The 18963-nt window shown below is 48.1% G+C and overlaps 1 protein-coding gene across 2 annotated transcripts in view; it reads left to right on the forward strand.

The window, feature by feature from the left end:
- tspan15 (tetraspanin 15) overlaps positions 1 to 18963 on the forward strand; it is a 240636-nt gene that overhangs the window by 162921 nt on the left and 58752 nt on the right. For both annotated transcript variants that reach the window (XM_072478768.1, XM_072478769.1), the window contains one exon: positions 2305 to 2421. In XM_072478768.1, coding sequence (XP_072334869.1) covers positions 2305 to 2421 — 117 coding nt within the window. The remainder of the gene's footprint in view (positions 1 to 2304; positions 2422 to 18963) is intronic.

An 18963-nucleotide genomic window follows, 5' to 3' on the forward strand; every position in this document is an offset into this window, starting at 1 on the left:
GAGATTAAATAGAAGCAGGAGGAGGCCATTCGCCACTCGAAGCCTGCTATTTTTAAACAAAAGTTAAGCAAACACACAGCCTTCACTTTCTGAGCTTCCACTATTGCATGGTAGCTTGGTGACATAGAAAATTGAAGCAGGAGGAGGCCATTCGGCCCTTCGAGCCTGCTCCACCATTCATTATGATCATGGCTGATCGACAAGTTCAATACCCTGAACTCCCCCCCACCCCCCATGCCCCTTGATCCCTTTAGCCCCAAGAGCTGTATCCAATTCCATCTTGAAATTACACAATGTTTTGCCCAAAACTTCTTTCTGTGGTAGCAAATTCCAGTTTCACCACTCTCTGGGTGAAGAAATTTCTCCTCACCTCAGTCCTAAAAGGTTTTGCTCTTATCTATGACCCCTAATTCTGGACTCCCCCCACCATCCGGAACATTCTTTCTGAATCTACCCTGTCTAATCCTGTTAGAATTTTGTAGGTTTCTATGAGATCCCCTCTCACTCTTCTAAACTCCAATTAATATAACCCTAACCGATTTAGTCTCCCCTCATATGACAGTCCCAGGAATCAGCCTGGTAAACAAACCTTCGCTACACTCCCTCCATAGCAAGACCATCCTTCCTCAGATAAGAACACCAAAGCTGCACACACTACTCCAGGTGTGGCCTCGCCAATGCCCTATTTAATTGCAGTAAAACATCCCTTTTCCTATACTCAAAATCCTCTCGCTGTGAAGGCCAACATACCATTTGCCTTCTTTACTGCCTGCTGTACCTGCGGGCTTTAATGCACGAGGACGTCAAGGCCTCGCTGAGTACCCATCTCTCTCAATTTACACTGATTCAAATAATAATCTGCTCTCCTATTTTTGCTGCCTCACATTTATCCACATTATATTGCATCTGCCATACATGTATCCACTCAGTCAGCCTGTCCAAATCCCACTGAAGCATCTCTGCATCCTCCTCACCGCATACCCTCCAACCCAACTTTGTATCATCTACAGATGTTGAGATCATACATTTAGTTCCCTCCTCCAAATCATTAATATATAATGTGAAACGTTGGGGTCCAAACACAGATCCCTGTGGTACCCCACGAGTCACTGTCTGCAAATCAGAAAAAGACCCATTTATTCAAACCTTTTTCTTCCAGTCTGCTAACCAGCTTTTTATCCATCTCTCGGCACTACCCGTAATCCCATGCGCTTTAACTTTACATATTAATCTGCTATGTGAGACCTTATCGAAAGCCTTCTAAAATTCTAACTAAACCACATCCACCGGTTCTCCCTGGTCACCTCTACTAGTTATATCTTCAAAGAATTCTCGTAGATTTGTCAAGCATGATTTTCCTTTTGTAAATTCATGCTGACTTTGTCTGATTACACCATTGTTTTCCAAATGCTGTGCTATGAAATCCTTGATAATGGACTCCAACTTCCCTATTACCGACGCTAGGCTCACTGGTCTATAGTTCCCAGTTTTCTCTCTACCTCCCTTTTTGAATAGCGGGGTTACATTACCCTCCAATCGGTAGGAACCATTCCAGAGCAAGAATTTTGGAAAATAACCACCAAAGGATCTACAATTTCTAGGGCCACTTCCTTAAGTACTCGGGGATTAAGCTATTAGGCCCAGAGATTTGTCCGCCTTCAATCCCCTTAATTTCCCCAAAACTATTTGTCAAAAGTCATTGAGGATTCAGCAGAAAATTTTCCCGTGACAGGAGTCGTATCTGGCACCAAGGTTTGTAGTTATTGAAGGCACTGTGGAACCACCTTCACGACATGAACTAGAGTGATTCAAGAGAATACCCACAAATGCAATCTCAAAGGCAACAAGGGATGGGTAATAAATGCCATCCTTGGTAGCACCATCAAAATACTGTGAATTTCTTTCTAATTCTATTGAATGAGTGTTATTTCAAGTCTAAAAATGATGAGACCCAAAGCAAACAATATTGAACATGTTGTAGACATAGGGGCACTGAAAACAAATTTATCTGAGCAACAGCCCACACTTGATTTGTGCAGGTGTTTGAGCTGCTGATCAATAATATTTCCGATATACAGATTGGTTAAGTGTCCTGCATATCGGAGGTTACTGATTCCAAATCCTGGACTGGTTCTGGGTGATTTTGGCTTTCACATAAAAAGTTCACTTTTTCTTGACACTTGTCTCAATGGTGGAGAATGTTCTGATATGCATTCATACGTCTGTACCAAAATGTATTGTTTATTCTGCCTGCACCATCAAGTATGAAGAGGAAGTGAACCACATTTCACATTTTATCCACAGCGTTTTGATCTCCTTTATACCATCTATGTCGGTGGATGCACAGATGCGGTGTTGAATTGGTTCTTGGGACACTATGCAGTCATGGCTGGCCTTCTGCTGGGTATAATTGCACCACAGGTAACTTTTGCTTTATGATGGGTTTATAGCATGACTTGGACAGGTTGGCTGTGTGGGCAAATCAATGACAGATGCAGTATAATTTGAATAAATGTGAGGTTATTCACTTTGGAAGCGAAAACAAGAATGCAGATTACTACCTGAATGGCTGTAATTTGGGAGAGGGGAGTGTGCAGTGGGACCTGGGTGTCCTTGTGCAGTAGGCGGTAAAGAAGACAAATGATATGTTGGCTTTCATTACGAGAGGTTTTGAGTACAGGAGCAGGGACATGTTGTTGCAGAGCAACAGGGGCAGGGGTTGTTAGGGGCAGCATGATAGCATGGTGGTTAGCACAATTGCTTCACAGCTCCAGGGTCCCAGGTTCGATTCCCCGCTGGGTCACTGTCTGTGCGGAGTCTGCACGTTCTCCCCGTGTCTGCGTGGGTTTCCCCGGGTGCTACGGTTTCCTCCCACAGTCCAAAGATGTGCAGGTTAGGTGGATTGGCCAAGCTAAATTGCCCTTAGTGTCCAAAATTGCCCTTAGTGCTGGGTGGGATTATGGGGATAGGGTGGAGGTGTGGACTTGGGTAGGGTGCTCTTTCCAAGAGCCGGTGTAGACTCGATGGGCCGAATGGCCTCCTTCTGCACTGTAAATTCTATATAATTCAGCCTTGGTGAGGCCACACCTAGAATATTGTGTGCAGTTTTGGTCTCCTTTTCTGAGGAAGGATGTTCTTGTTCTTGAGGGTGTGCAGCAAAGGTTTACCAGGCTGATTCCGGGGATGGCGGAACTGACGTATGAGGAGCTATTGACCAGGTTAGGATTGTTTTCACTGGAGTTCAGACGAATAAGGGATATCTCATAGAGACTTATAAAATCCTAACAGGACTAGATAGGGTGGATGCAGGGAGGATGTTCCCGATGGTGGGTGGGTGTGTCAAGAACCAGGGGTCACAGTCTGAGGATTTGGAGTAGACCATTTAGGACAGAGTGGCGGAGACATTTCTTCACACAAAGATGGGTGAACCTGTGGAATTCATTATCACAGGAAGTAGTTGAGGCTAAGACATTGAATACATTCAAGAGGAGGCTAGATATGGCACTTGAGGCGAATGGGATCAAGGGTTCTTGAGTTGGACAATCAGCCATGATCATGACAAATGGCAGAGCAGGCTCAAAGGGCTGAATGGCCTCCTGCTCCTATTTTCTATGTTTCGATGTATGTTTCTAGATCATGCTCAAAGTTTGGAATCATCAGTACTTTCCCAAATGTTGCTTGTATAGACTGACATTGGCGCCCTGTGGATTTGCATGAAATCCCAGTCCCCAGCTCCTGTGCAGATTTACCAACCTTTAAACCATGAGTAAATGAAGTGTTTGCTTCTCGCTGTCATTCAGCACAAGAAGAAGCTCATTAATGCTGAAGTTAGACGGTTAAAATGCAAAATAATTCTTAATGGGTAAGTCATGCACTTTTGTGGATCATAGAATGGCTTCAGCACAGAAGTAAGCTATTTAGCCTGTTGTGTTTGCGCTGGATCTCTGAAGCACCGCTTTGCCTATTGCTGCTTCCCCACATATTCTGCCCACCCTGCATATTTTTCTTTTCAGATAATGACCGAATACACTCTTGAACCTGCCTCCACCACTCTCAAGCAGCGCATTTCCTGCTATCGCCATCTTTATTTTGCCAATTGCCCTAAATCTGAGCCCCCTCATTTTCGATCCCTCCTCCAGTGGGAACAGGATCTCCTTAGAACATTACAGCGCAGTACAGGCCCTTCGGCCCTCGATGTTGCGCCGACCTGTGAAACCACTCTAAAGCCACACTATTCCCTTATTGTCCATGATAGAACATCAACACTGTCCACACCACTCATGATTTTGGATAGCTCTATCAAATTGCCTTTAATCTTCTTTTCACCAAGGAAAACGGACTGAACCATCCTGTATAATTAAAGTTCTTCATCCCTACAAATTCATGTCAATTTGCTGCATCCTCTCTTCACATCCTTCCTAAAGTGCGATGCCCAGAACTGAACACAATTCTCCAGTTGAAGCCAGAACAATGTTTTATACAGGTTTAACTTACCTTCCATGCTTTCGTACTCTATGCTCCTATTTATACCCCACCATCTGGCCTGCAAAATCCTACCAACTGCCCTGGCTTGATACAGTTCACACCTCTTTAACCTGGGGTTACCCCATCTCTGGATCTGTAACGATTTAATCACCTGCTAATGGTCGCATTCCAAGCATTGTTTGGCATCTTTGAATTTGTCTATATATATGTTTCTGGAACATACCTCTTCATTCACCTGAGGAAGGAGCAGCGCTCCGAAAGCTAGTGACATCGAAACAAACCTGTTGGATTTTAACCTGGTGTTGTAAGACTTCGTACTGTGCTCACCCCAGTCCAACGCCGGCATCTCCACATCATGCCTATTTATAAAGCCCAGGATGCTGTTTCTCATATTTCACAGGCTATGGGTGTCATGAGCTAGGTTAGCATTTATTGCCCATCCTAACTGCCCTTCAGATGGTGGTGGTGAGCTGCCTTTCTGGACCATTACAGTCCTCGTGGTGTAGGTCCACCTGCAGTGTTATTAAGAAGGGAATGCTTTGCCACTTCAACTTTGTGTTATTGTCATATTACAAAACCAGAATCCAGAGTTTTAAAAAATCCAGTAAACACAGATTCTTGTGATCTGCAGACCGAGTTACAAATGATGACTTTTACATTAGTGCAAATTATGTAGTGATTTTTTTTTTCATAGTATTTACAGTGCAAAAGGAGGTCACTCGGCCCATCAAATCTGCACTGGCTCTTGGAAAGAGCACCGCATTTAATTCCTCAACTCCACCCAAACCCCATAACCCAGTAACCCCACCTAACCTAAGGGCAATTTAGCATGGTGAGGGATCTCTGTGTCTATTTGGAATTAAGAGAGTTTCTAACTAGCCCAGATTTAGCGAATACAGTAGTTGAATTTTCATTCAATTACAGATCGTAGTAATTCTTCAAATCATAATACAGAGGATAAAAAAACGAAGTAATTTCACCAAAAGGAAGATGGCGATTAGCAAAAGCAAGCAGCAAAGGAAATAGGTTTCAGAAATATAGATGAGGTGATCCTGGGATGAGATTTTCCATCCCGGTAAGTGATTTGTAAGAAGATTATTATCTTAGGTCCAGCCTTCTTTTTACTTCTGATTGGTTTTTACTAATTTATAATTTACTCAATTCGGCCAAAATGTCTGTCCATCAATTTAAGAGATATATGTATTGAAATATATTGGTGCAAATGTCCCATTCCACCGCTTGCCAATTTTCAGAATTATCCACATCTGCATCTAACATTAATTAGAGAAACAGTTTTCATTAAGGCATCGTCACCCTAAACTGGCTGTTACCATAGAAACGGGACGACTCATTCTTGGACAGCAGCACCAGTTCTTACCATACAATAGGGCCGTTTAGCTAGTTGACATCACTGACCTTGTAGCCTCAAGCAACTTGCAGAAAGAAAGAAATTAAAAGTCTATGATATGGATTAGTGGATTCCCAGCTATTGTTGCACTCACGTAATGCTTAATATGATTATAGTTAATTATTCTTACTGAGTTCTCATTGAACCATTTTACCTCTATCATCTCCCTTTACTCTCATGGTTATAGCTGACTAGACAAGTCAATTTCTAGCACATGGCCAATCCACCTAACCTGCACATCTTAGGACTGTGGGAGGAAACCGGAGCACCCGGAGGAAACCCACGCAGACACGGGGAGAACATGCAGACTCCGCACAGACAGTGACCCAAGCAGGGAATCAAACCTGGCACCCTGGAGCTGTGAAGCAGGTGTGCTAACCACTGTGCTACTGTGCCCCCCCAGGAAGGAGAAAGGCATTCATTGTAGGATAGACAAATAGTGCGATATGGGAAGGATCGGAAGATGCTGGCTGATTTGGAAGACCGTTTGCTTCACCTTAAATCCTCCAACTTGAGAGATCCAACACAACCCCGTCCCATGGTATATTTTGCATCTGTTTCTTAAATAATTCTTAAGGACTTGGTCTTCATTTCTCTATCTAGAATTGTATTCAACTCGTAGATTACTCTTTGTAGATAAGAATTTTTGCAGGTGGTGGGGACAGTCAGGGGGAGGAGGGGAGGAGCACAGGCCACCCACAGGGTCCACCCATTCCTCCACCCCCCCTCTCACACATCACGCCGAGCAGAGCACCGAGGCAGGTTGTAACAGTGGTAACATGTGTTTATTGTGAACAAATATATACAGGTTTGTACCCTAGCCCCTGTAACTAAACTGTGCCCTACACCCATGTCTACTTTTCTGGCCTTACGGGCCCTAATGCTGCGTCTAGGTGGATCCCCAGACGGTACAGCAGGAGTGGGTGCGGCATGCTGTGATTCCCGCCCTGTGACATGGGTCCCAGTTGGCGGGCGTCTCCTGGGGTAACTGGCCCCGGATGGGCCAGACTGCTGCTCGAGTGCCCTAGGTGACATGGTGCCGCCTTGTTCTGCCCGCTGCCCACCAGATGCGCCCCCGGGGGGAGGAGAGGAGGAGTCCAAGGTGCTGCGGTGTTCCGGAACCTCCCCTGCGAAAGTTACCAGCACAGGCCCCATCACCTCCTCCTCCCTTGGGTTGCCCGATGGCCCCCGGGCTACTCCATGGGGTGGAGGAGCGAGTGGGGCTATCCCCTGAGGCTCCCCCGATACATGGCGCTGCCAGTCCTGGAGGCCCGCTCTGATCTCGACCAGGGTCAGCATGCTTGCGGCCATGGAGCACAGGGAGTTGGCCATCTACATCTGGGAATGCCCCACATCACGCTGCGACTGTGCCACCACCTTCTGGTTTTGTGCCACATCAGCCAGTGACTGCGCCATCTCCTTCTGGGACTGGGCCACGTCCCACTGTGTCTGCGCCTGAGCAATGCCACCCACATCCCTAGCCAGGGCCTGCTATGACTGGGCCACGCTCAGGAGCGCCGCTGCAATTTCCAGGTGGCTGGGACATGTTCGCCTGCGAGGTGATAACCCTGCCCTGGTCCTCGGTCAGCTCCTGCGTAAAATGCCCCAGGCCTTGGACATGCTGATCCATAGCCAAAAGCGTCATCCCCAATGCCTCCACCGCGGTCGCCTCCCGTGTAGTGTTGGCGTGGGTGGCACACATGGTCGGCACTACCTCCTGTGCTGCATGCGGTTGGACTCACGGTGGCACAGTAGTTAGCACTGTTGCCTCACAGTTCCAGGGACCCGGGTTCATTTCCCGCCTTGGGTGATTGTCTATGTCTGCGTGGGTTTCCTTCAGGTGCTCCAGTTTCCTCCCCGAGTCCAAAAATGTGCAGGTTAGGTGGACGGGCCATCCTAAATTGTCCCTTAGTATCCAAAAGGTTAGGTGGGGTTACTGGGTTACGGGGGTAGGTGGGGACTTGGGCTTAGGTAGGGTGCTCTTTCCTTGGCAGGTGCAGACTCGATTTTCCGAATGGCCGCCTTCTGCACTGTAGGGATTACTATTACTATATATTTCATCCCCCTTGCAACAGAGGCTAACATTTCATTTCCCTTCCTACTTACTTGCTGTATTTGCATGCTAGCTTGTAATTCATGTACAAGGCTATCCAGATCCCTCTGTACCACAGCATTCTGCTCTCCATTTAAATAATTTTCTATTTTTTTTCTATTCTTCCTGGCAAATTTTTGCCCATCCACTCAACTCCTCTATATCCCTTTGCAAACTTTTTGTATCCTCCTCACAACTTGCTTTCCTTTCTATCTTTGAATTGTCAGCAATACAATACAGTCTGTCCCTGCATCCAAGTCATTAATATAGATTGTAAATAGTTGAGGTCCTTGCACTGATCATTGTAGAGCATTTCTAGTTACAATTTGCCAACCTGAAAATAACTTACAGATTCTGACTCCCTGTTTCCTGTTTGTTTGTCAACCCTCTATCCATTCTAATATGGCATCCACAACATCATGAGAACTGACCTTGTGTCATAACCTTTTATGTGGCACCTTACTGAATGCCATTTGAAAATCCAAAAACATTACATCACCTGATTCCTCTTTATCTGCCCTAGACTTGCTACATCCTCGTATTCTTTTTTTTGAAAATATTTTTATTATTCTCCATTTTCATCCAAATTTACACCCAGCAACAATCAACAGTAATAAATACAATGTCAATCCACTGGCCAACAATTCCTTCCTCCCACCAAACCCCAAACAACCCTCAAGACAAAATGCATGATGGTGGTGTGGGGCTGGTGTTGGTGTGACAGTGGCGTGGAAGTGAGGATGTTGTGGGAGTGAGGGTGGTGTGAGGGAACTGCAACTTGGCGGGGTCTCACTTCCTCATCTGTGGCAGAGCTCCACCTCGGCGACCCCCCCTTTCCTCCTGGCCACCAGCCACGACCAGGGCCCTTTGCTCTGTCACGGTGAGGGGCTGCAGGTCCGGTGGTTCCTATCCTGTCTTCTCCCGCTCCCGGCAGTTGTGCCGGGGCGGGGGATGGGACAGATAAAACAACAGTGTTAGACAATCCGACGCATGTAGCCAAGTGGTGGGTCGGGGTCACCCGACCATGGCAGCTAGTATGGGTACCGGCATGTGGTGCAGGGTAGGGTTCGGCCATCCTCTGGTGGGTGGGGGTGGCTACGCGTGTGCGAGACGGGGTTAGGGCCAGGAGCACACTGCTGCCTACTCGCCTTGGCCGCCCTGAGGAGGTTGTGCAGTTTCTTCCAGCACTGCTGGCCCGTCTGGGTGGTGTTGCTGGTGGCGCTCACGGCCTCTGCCACCCAGGAACGGCGGCAGCTGGCAGCCTCCTTCCCGGGGTCATCCGCCACTCCTCCACCACGTCCAGCTGGGTCTCAAGCTTGCCATCTGTGAACCACGGGACGGCTCCCCTCGCTGCCACCTTGTTGGCTGGGATGTTGTATGTGGGGGGAGAATTGTTTATATGCGGCTGCAGCTTGTCAGCCTTTGGGTGTCAATCGCGAAACTGGCAAATCCGGCACCATTTCTCATTGGAATCGATTGTGTTCCACGTGGCGCCAGTGCTAGCCCCTTAACGGTAGTGGAATTGGTGCAGGTGGGGCGCCGATTTTTCTGTCGTAAAAGTCCACTGATTCTACGTTGCTATCAACACTTTGGAAAAACCTGAGGGTCGACAAGTCCCCTGGGCCAGATGGGATGTATCCAAATATTCTTTGGGAGGCAAGGGATGAGATTGCAGAGCCTTTGGCTTTGATCTTTGGGTCTTCGCTGTCCACGGGGATAGTGCCAGAGGACTGGAGAGTGGCAAATGTTGTTCCTCTGTTCAAGAAAGGGAATAGGAATGACCCTGGTAATTATAGGCCAGTTAGTCTTACTTCGGTGGTCGGTAAGATAATGGAAAGGGTCCTGAAGGATAGGATTTATGACCATTTGGAAAGATGCAGCTTAATCCGGGATAATCAACACGGATTCGTGAAGCGTAGGTCTTGCCTCACAAATTTGATTGAATTCTTTGAGGAGGTAACTAAGTGTGTAGATGAAGATAGAGCAGTTGATGTCGTATACATGGATTTTAGTAAGGCGTTTGATAAGGTTCCCCATGGTCGGCTCATGAAGAAAGTAAGGAGGTGTGGGATAGAGGGAAATTTGGCCAATTGGATAAGTAACTGGCTATCACATAGAAGACAGAGGGTGGCGGTGGATGGAAAATTTTCAGACTGGAGACCAGTTACCAGCGGTGTACCACAGGGATCAGTGCTGTGTCCTCTGCTATTTGTGATTTTTATCAATGACTTGGAGGAGGGGGCTGAAAGCTGGGTCAGTAAATTTGCTGATGACACCAAGATTGGTGGAGTAGTAGATGAGGTGGAGGGCTGTTGTAGGCTGCAAAGAGACATTGATAGGGTGCACAGTTGGGCTGAAAAATGGCAGATGGAGTTTAACCCTGATAAGTGCGAGGTGATTCATTTTGGTAGAAAAAAATTGAATGCGGATTCCAGGGTCAACGGCAGGGTTCTGAGGAATGTGGAGGAACAGAGAGATCTTGGGGTTCATGTCCACAGATCCCTGAAGGTTGCGACTCAAGTGGATTGAGCCGTAAAGAAGGCTTATAGTGTGTTAGCATTTATTAACAGGGGGCTTGAATTTAAGAGCTGCGGGGTTATGCTGCAACTATACATGACCCTGGTGAGACCACATTTGGAGTATTGTGTGCAGTTCTGGTCACCTCATTATAGGAAGGATGTGGAAGCATTGGAAAGGGTGCAAAGGAGATTTACCAGGATGCTGCCTGGTTTGCAGGATAGGTCTCATGAGGAAAGGTTGAGGGAGCTAGGGCTTTTCTCTTTGGAGCGGAGGAGGATGAGAGGCTACTTAATAGAGGTTTAAAAGTTAATGAGGGGGATAGATAGAGCGGACGTTCAGAGACTATTTCCTCGGGTGGATGTAGCTGTTACAAGGGGGCATAACTATAAGATTCAAGGTGGGAGATATAGGAGGGTTGTCCGAGGTAGGTTCTTTACTCAGAGTGGTTAGGAATGGACTGCCTGCTGTGATAGTTTAGGAACTTTCAAGCGGTTATTGGATAGGCACATGAGCACACCAGAATGACAGGGAGTGGGATAGCTTGATCTTGGTTTCGGACAATGCTCGGCACAACATCGAGGGCCGAAGGGCCACTTAGTCTCAGAAACAGAGAATCCCGCCCATGGTTTTACCAATGCCCTGTGCAGTTGTAGCAAGACTTTCCTATGCATATAGGCCGGCACGGTGGCACAGTGGTTAGCAACATCATGAGCACTGACTTTATGTCATAACCTTTTATGTGGTACTTTACTGAATGCCTTTTGAAAATCCAAATCGCCCGGTTCCTCTTTATTTGCCCTAGACTTGCTACATCCTCACGTCCTTGTATAATTCTTTTTTTGTTTTGGCAGCACGGTGGTGCAGGGGTTAGCACTGCTGCCTCACGCTGCCGAGGTCCCAGGTTCGATCCCGGCTCTGGGTCGCTGTCCGTTTGGAGTTTGCACATTCTCCCCATGTTTGCGTGGGTTTCACCCCCATAACCCAACGATGTGCAAGCTAGGTGAATTGGCCATGCTAAATTGCCCCTTAATTGGAAAAAAATGAGTTGGGTACTCTAAAATTAAAAAAACAAAAATCTTTTTTTTTTTTAAATATTTTTATTCTTCTCCTTTTTCACATTTTCATCCAAATTTACACCCAACAACAAACAATCAACGGTAACAAATACAATGTCAATCCACTGGCCAACAATTCCTTCCTCCCATCAACCCCCAAACAACCCTCAACATTTTAAATACTAACATCAAACAAAAGGAATCCACCCACACATAGTCACCAACAACATACACTGTCCCAACCCCCCCCCCCCCCCCCCCCCCCCCCCTCCTAATTTCCGATGTCACCCAATTCTTGAAAGTGCATAATAAACAATGGCCATAAATTGTAGAACCCTTCCATCCTTCCCCTCAACTCAAACTTCACCTGCCAGCATGCAGCCTTCTCTCCATACTGGTAGACCGCTCCCCTTGCCTCCCTCAATTGACGCACCACCTTCCTTATGGACAGCCGGTCAAAACTCGCCTTCAACTCCTTCCTCTTTTCCAATCACCTCCCCCTCACCACTGCCTTCAAAGCTTCTCATACCACTGCCTGCGAGACCTCACCCGTACAATTAAACTGCACATATTCCTCAATCACTTTTCCAATCTTATCACAAGAGTCCCCCAAGAGCCGCACATCCAATCTCCACCCCGCCTCTGCACTATTCCCTTCTCCAACACCATATCAACCAGTGTGGCGCATGGTCCGATATCGGAATTGCCAAATATTCCGACCCTTGGGCGAAATTCTCCGTAATCAGCACGATGTCCGCCGACCGGCGCCAAAAACGGCGCAAATCAGTCCGGCATCGCGCCGCTCCAAAGGTGCGGAATCCTCCGCATCTTGATCGGCCGAGCCCTAACCTTGAGGGGCTAGGCCCGCGCCGGACTGATTTCCGCCCCGCCAGCTGGCGGGAAAGGCCTTTGGTGCCCCGCCAGCTGGCGCAGAAATGACATTGCCAGGGTGGCGCATGCGCGGGAGTGTCAGCGGCCGCTCACGGCACCCCCGCGCATGCGCAGTGGAGGGAGTCTCTTCCGCCTCCGCCATGGTGGAGACCGTGGTGAAGGCGGAAGGAAAAGAGTGCCCCCACGGCACAGGCCCGCCCGCGGATCGGTGGGCCCCGATCGCGGGCCAGGCCACCGTGGGGGCAACCCCCGGGGCCAGATCGCCCCGCACCCCTCCCCCCAGGACCCTGGAGCCCGCCCGCGCCGCCTTGTCCCGCCGGTAAGAGAGGTGGTTTAATCCACGCCGGCGGGACAGGCATTCTAGCAGCGGGACTTCGGTCCATCCGGGCCGGAGAATGGCCGGGGGGGGCCGCCAACTGGTTCAGCGTGATTCCCGCCCCCGCCGAATATCCGGTGCCGGAGAATTCGGCAACCGCCGGGGGCGGGATTCACGCCAGCCCCCGGCGATTCTCCGACCCAGCGGGGGGTCGGAGAATCTCGCTCCCCCCCGGTCCCGACCAACAGTGACTTACCCCATCATAAAAAAATCTATCCGCGAATAGGCCTTATGAACTGAAGAGAAGAAAGAATACTCCATTCCCCGGGTGCAAGAACCTCCAAAGATCCACTCCTCCCATTTCCACCATTAGCCCAGCCAATGCCTTCACTCCCCCTGACTGGGTAAGCGATGGTGGTTGTGACCTGTCAAATTTTGCCTCCTGAACCATATTCCAATCTCTACCCACTATCAATTCATGTGAATCCAAGTCGGGGATGGCCCCTTACACCTTCTTTACAAACCCTGCATCATCCCAGTTGGAACCATACATGCTCACCAACTTCCCTTCCTGTTACTATTAAGTACCTACCTTCCTGATCTGCCACAACATTCTCCATTTGGAACCTCACTCTTTTATTCACTAGAACCGCAACACCCCACGCCCGACTATCAAAACCCGAATGAAAAACCTGTGTAACACAGCCCTTTCTAACCCTTCGCTGATCCTTCACCCTCAAGTGAGTCTCCTGCAGCATCGCCACATCTGCTTTCAAACTTTTCAAATGCACAAGCACCTTCGACCTCTTCACTGGGGCTCCCAACCCCCTCACGTTCCAAGTAACTGTTCTAACAGGGGGTCTCTTTCCCCCCCGCCCCCCCCCCCCCCCCCCACCCCACTTATCCACCATCATCAGAATTTTGGGCACTACCCACTGAGCCTGACCCGCCCGTATCCATTGTTGATATCAAACCCCATCCCCACCCCCCCCCCAGAATCCCCCGCTCCACTCCCTCTCGAAGAAACCCCACTCAGTGTCGATCCCCTCCCTTCCCTTTTCTCACCTCCTAGGCCCATTGAAACCTGCTCACCAGGCTCCGATGTCCGTAGCACAACACCTCCATTCACGGGCCAAATTAAGGTAGCTAGTCCGGGGGCCCCTGCTTCAGGTCTTTCCTCCACTCCCACCCAGTCTGGGGCTGTTTAGCACAGGGCTAAATCGCTGGCTTTGAAAGCAGACCAAGGCAGGCCAGCATCACGGTTCAATTCCCATATCAGCCTCCCCGAACAGGCGCCGGAATGTGGCGACTAGGGGCTTTTCACAGTAACTTCATTTGAAGCCTACTTGTGACAATGAGCGATTCTCATGCTCTCTCGTGAAAAAAAAAAATCCAATATATACTTTTCACAAAAAACTGTCGCTGCAAAGAACAGCAACAAAAATCTTTAATCTTTATGACAGCATGAAGTAAGAATATTATTCAAAGCTACAAAGAACAACAACAAAAAACTTTTAACCTCTAACAGTATGAAGTAGGAACATTATTCAAAGTTACATGTATACATTCTCCCACTCTTCTGTGCCAAACCTTCTGCCTCCATAAATGCCGCCTCCGCCTCCCCCGTCTCAAAATAAAAGTCTCTGGAGCTGCAGGTCACCCTTAGCTTTGCTGGATACACCACTCCAAACCGCACTCCACTGTCGTACAATGCCGCCTTCGCTCAGCCGAAAGTGGCTTGCCGCTTTGCCAGTTCCACCGTCAAGTCCTGATAGATACAAACCTTGACACCAGCCCATTGCACCTCCCGCTCCTTCTTTGCCCAGTTCAATACCTTCTCCATCGTGTGATATCTGTGAAAACAGATCATCACTGCCCTTGGCAGCTCGTTTAATTTTGGCTTGGGCTTCAGCGACCGTTGAGCTAGGTCCAATTCATACCGAGAGGGGTCTTCCCCCTCCCCAATCGGTTCTGCCAACTTCTTGGCAAAGTACTCTGTCGGCCTCGGGTCCTCCACCCCCATGGGCAGGCCCACAATCCTTAAATTCTGTCGTCTCGAGCGGTTCTTAATATCCTCCAGCTTTGTTCGCAGCCCCAAAAAAGTTTGAGGTATTAGATCTTTTAAAAGATATTAAGGTAGATAAGTCTCCTGGGCCAGATGGGATATATCCAAGAATACTGAGGGAAGCAAGGGAGGAAATTGCTGGGGCCTTGACTGACATCTTTGTATCCTCATTGGCTACAGGTGAGATCCCAGTGGACTGGAGAATAGCTAATGTGGTAGCACTGTTTAAGAAAGGTAACAGGGATAATAATGGAAACTATAGGCCGGAGAGCCTCACGTCGGTAGTAGGGAATTATTGGAGAGAATTCTCAGGGACAGGATTTATACCCATTTATACCCGTGGTTTTGTGAAGGGGAGGTCGTGCCTCACTAACTTGATCGAGTTTTTTGAGGAGGTAACAAAGATGATTTATGAGGGGTGGATGTTGTTTACATGGACTACAGTAAAACCTTTGACAAGGTGCCTCATGGCAGACTGGTACAAAAGGTGAAGTCACATGGGATCATAGGTGAGATGGTAAGATGGATCAGAACAGGCTCAGTCACAGAAGGCAAAGGGTAGTAGTAGAAGGGTCTTTTTCTGAATGTAAGGTTGTGACTAGTGATGTTCCACAGGGATCTGTGCTTGGGCCTCTGTTGGTTGTGGTGTACATAAAAGATTTGGAGGAAAATGTAGCCGGTCTGATTATTAGGTTCGCGGGTGACACCAAGGTTGGTGGAGTGGCAAATAGTGTTGAGGATTGTCAGAAGATGCAGCAGGACATAGATAAATTGGACGCTTGGGCAGAGAAATGGCAAATGGAGTTTAATCCGGACAAATGTGAGGGAATGTAGGTCTAACATAGAGTGGGAATATACCGTAAATGATAAAACTCTTAGGAATATAGAAAGTCAGAGAGATCTGGGCGTGCAGGACCGCAGATCTTTGAAGGTGGCAACACAAGTGGACAAGGTAGTCAAGAAAGCATACGGAATGCTTGCCTTCATTGGACGGGGTGTAGCCACCTGGGTTGGCCACTTCCCGACTTAAAATGGAGAACCGCAAAGACTAAAGGGAAAGTCAGCCAACACAGGCAAAAATTAGCAAGTACTGGTGGACAAGGATAAGAGTGGTCCTAGGATGAATGTGCTAAATTGGGGGAAGGCTAATTATAACAATATTAGGCGGGAACTGAAGAACATAGATTTGGGGCGGATGTTTGAGGGCAAATCAACATCTGACATGTGGGAGGCTTTCAAGTGGCAGTTGAAAGGAATTCAGGACCGGCATGTTCCTGTGAGGAAGAAAGATAAATACGGCAATTTTCGGCAACCTTGGATAACGAGAGATATTGTAGGCCTCGTCAAAAAGAAAAAGGAGGCATTTGTCAGGGCTAAAAGGCTGGGAACAGACGAAGCCTGCTTGGAATATAAGGAAAGTAGGAAGGAACTTAAGCAAGGAGTCAGGAGGGCTAGAAGGGGTCACGAAAAGTCATTGGCAAATAGGGTTAAGGAAAATCCCAAGGCTTTTTACACATACATAAAAAGCAAGTGGGTAGCCAGGGAAAGGGTTGGCCCACTGAAGGATAGGCAAGGGAATCTATGTGTGGAGCCAGAGGAAATGGGCGAGGTACTAAATGAATACTTTGCATCAGTATTCACCAAAGAGAAGAAATTGGTAGATGTTGAGTCTGGAGAAGGGTGTGTAGATAGCCTGGGTCACATTGAGATCCAAAAAGACGAGGTGTTGGGTGTCTTAAAAAATATCAAGATAGATAAGTCCCCAGGGCCTGATGGGATCTACCGCAGAATACTGAAGGAGGCTGGAGAGGAAATTGCTGAGGCCTTGACAGAAATCTTTGGATCCTCACTGTCTTCAGGGGATGTCCCGGAGGACTGGAGAATAGCCAATGTTGTTATTCTGTGAAAGAAGGGTAGCAAGGATAATCCAGGGAACTACAGGCCGGTGAGCCTTACTTCAGTGGTAGGGAAATTACTGGAGAGAATTCTTCGAGACAGGATCTACTCCCATTTGGAAGCAAATGGACGTATTAGTGAGAGGCAGCATGGTTTTGTGAAGGTGAGGTCGTGTCTCACTAACTTGATAGAGTTTTTCGAGGAGGTCACGAAGATGATTGATGCAGGTAGGGCAGTGGATGTTGTCTATATGGTCTTAAGTAAGGCCTTTGACAAGGTCCCTCATGGTAGACTCGTACAAAAGGTGAAGTCACACGGGATCAGGGGTGAGCTGGCAAGGTGGATACAGAACTGGCTAGGTCATAGAAGGCAGAGAGTAGCAATGGAAGGATGCTTTTCTAATTGGAGGGCTGTGACCAGTGGTGTTCCACAGGGAAATGTAACTGGTCTGATTAGTAAGTTTGCAGACGACACAAAGGTTGGTGGAATTGCGGATAGCGATGAGGACTGTCAGACGATACAGCAGGATTTAGATTGTTTGGAGACTTGGGCAGAGAGATGGCAGATGGAGTTTAATCCGGACAAATGTGAGGTAATGCATTTTGGAAGGTCTAATGCAGGTAGGGAATATACAGTGAATGGTAGAACCCTCAAGAGTATTGAAAGTCAGAGCGATCTAGGAGTACAGGTCCACAGGTCACTGAAAGGGGCAACACAGGTGGAGAAGGTAGTCAAGAAGGCATATGGCATGCTTGCCTTCATTGGCCGGGGCATTGAGTATAAGAATTGGCAAGTCATGTTGCAGCTGTATAGAACCTTAGTTAGGCCACACTTGGAGTATAGTGTTCAATTCTGGTCGCCACACTACCAGAAGGATGTGGAGGCTTTAGAGAGGGTGCAGAAGAGATTTACCAGAATGTTGCCTGGTATGGAGGGCATTAGCAATGAGGAGCGGTTGAATAAACTCGGTTTGTTCTCACTGGAACAAAGGAGGTTGAGGGGCGATCTGATCGAGGTCTACAAAATTATGAGGGGCATAGACAGAGTGGATAGTCAGAGGCTTTTCCCCGGGGTAGAGGGGTCAATTACTAGGGGGCATAGGTTTAAGGTGAGAGGGGCAAGGTTTAGAGTAGATGTACGAGGCGAGTTTTCTGCGCAGAGGATAGTGGGTGCCTGGAACTCGTTACCGGAGGAGTTGGTGGAAGCAGGGACGATAGTGACATTTAAGGGACATCTTGACAAATACATGAATAGGATGGGAATAGAGGGATACGGACCCAGGAAGTGGCGAAGATTGTAGTTTTGTCGGGCAGCATGGTTGGCACGGGCTTGGAGGGCCGAAGGGCCTGTTCCTGTGCTGTACATTTCTTTGTTCTTTGTTGCAGAAATCCTGTGTATTGGAACTTGCAAAAAACCAGACAGCACTGAAACCAGCAGCCATCTGTTTAGTAATGAGCGATTCCCAGGCACAATTGATACACTTAAGGTGAATAAGGCCAAGCCAGACTCCTCGGCGCCAGCAGGAGCCAAGACAAAGGAAGGCCAACGTTGCCTGGTCTGGAGGGTGTTAGCTATACGGAGAGGCCGAATAGACTCGGACTGTTTTCATTAGACAAAGGTTATGGGGTGACCTGATAGAGGTCTATAAGATTGAGGGGCATGGACAGAGTGGATGGGCAGGCATTCTTTCCCAGGGTGGAGGGGTCAGCCACCAAGGGACATAGGTTTAAGGTCTGTGGGGCAAAGCTTAGAGGAGATGTGCGAGGCAGGTTTTTTACGCAGATGGTGGTGAGTGCCTGGAATGCTTTGCCAGTGGAGGTTGTGGAAGCAGATACATTAACGGCGTTCAAAAGGCATCTTGACATGCACATGGATAGGATGGGTATAGAGGGATACGGCACAAGGAAGTTCTGAGGGTTTTGCCAAAGGTTGGTATCATCTCTGGCACAGGCTTGGAGGGCCGAAGGGCCTGTTCCTGTGCTGTTCTTTTTTCTTTGTTTGTCATGGCTTCAACCACCCTCAATCCGTGCCTCATCTCCCATCGAGATCCATCACTATTCTTCGACATGGCCTCCTCCACTCCCTTCATCTTCTCAGTCTCATCCCTCGCCTCAGCCGATGCCTTTGCAACAGCTTCCTTCACCGGGACAATTTCCTCCTCTACCAACCCCTTCAGTGCCACTGCATCTCCTTTCTCATCACCTCCATATGCTTTGCAAACTGCTTTTCGAGCTT

Source organism: Scyliorhinus torazame, chromosome 16 (genome assembly GCF_047496885.1).
Source record: "Scyliorhinus torazame isolate Kashiwa2021f chromosome 16, sScyTor2.1, whole genome shotgun sequence".
NCBI classification, from domain to species: domain Eukaryota; kingdom Metazoa; phylum Chordata; class Chondrichthyes; order Carcharhiniformes; family Scyliorhinidae; genus Scyliorhinus; species Scyliorhinus torazame.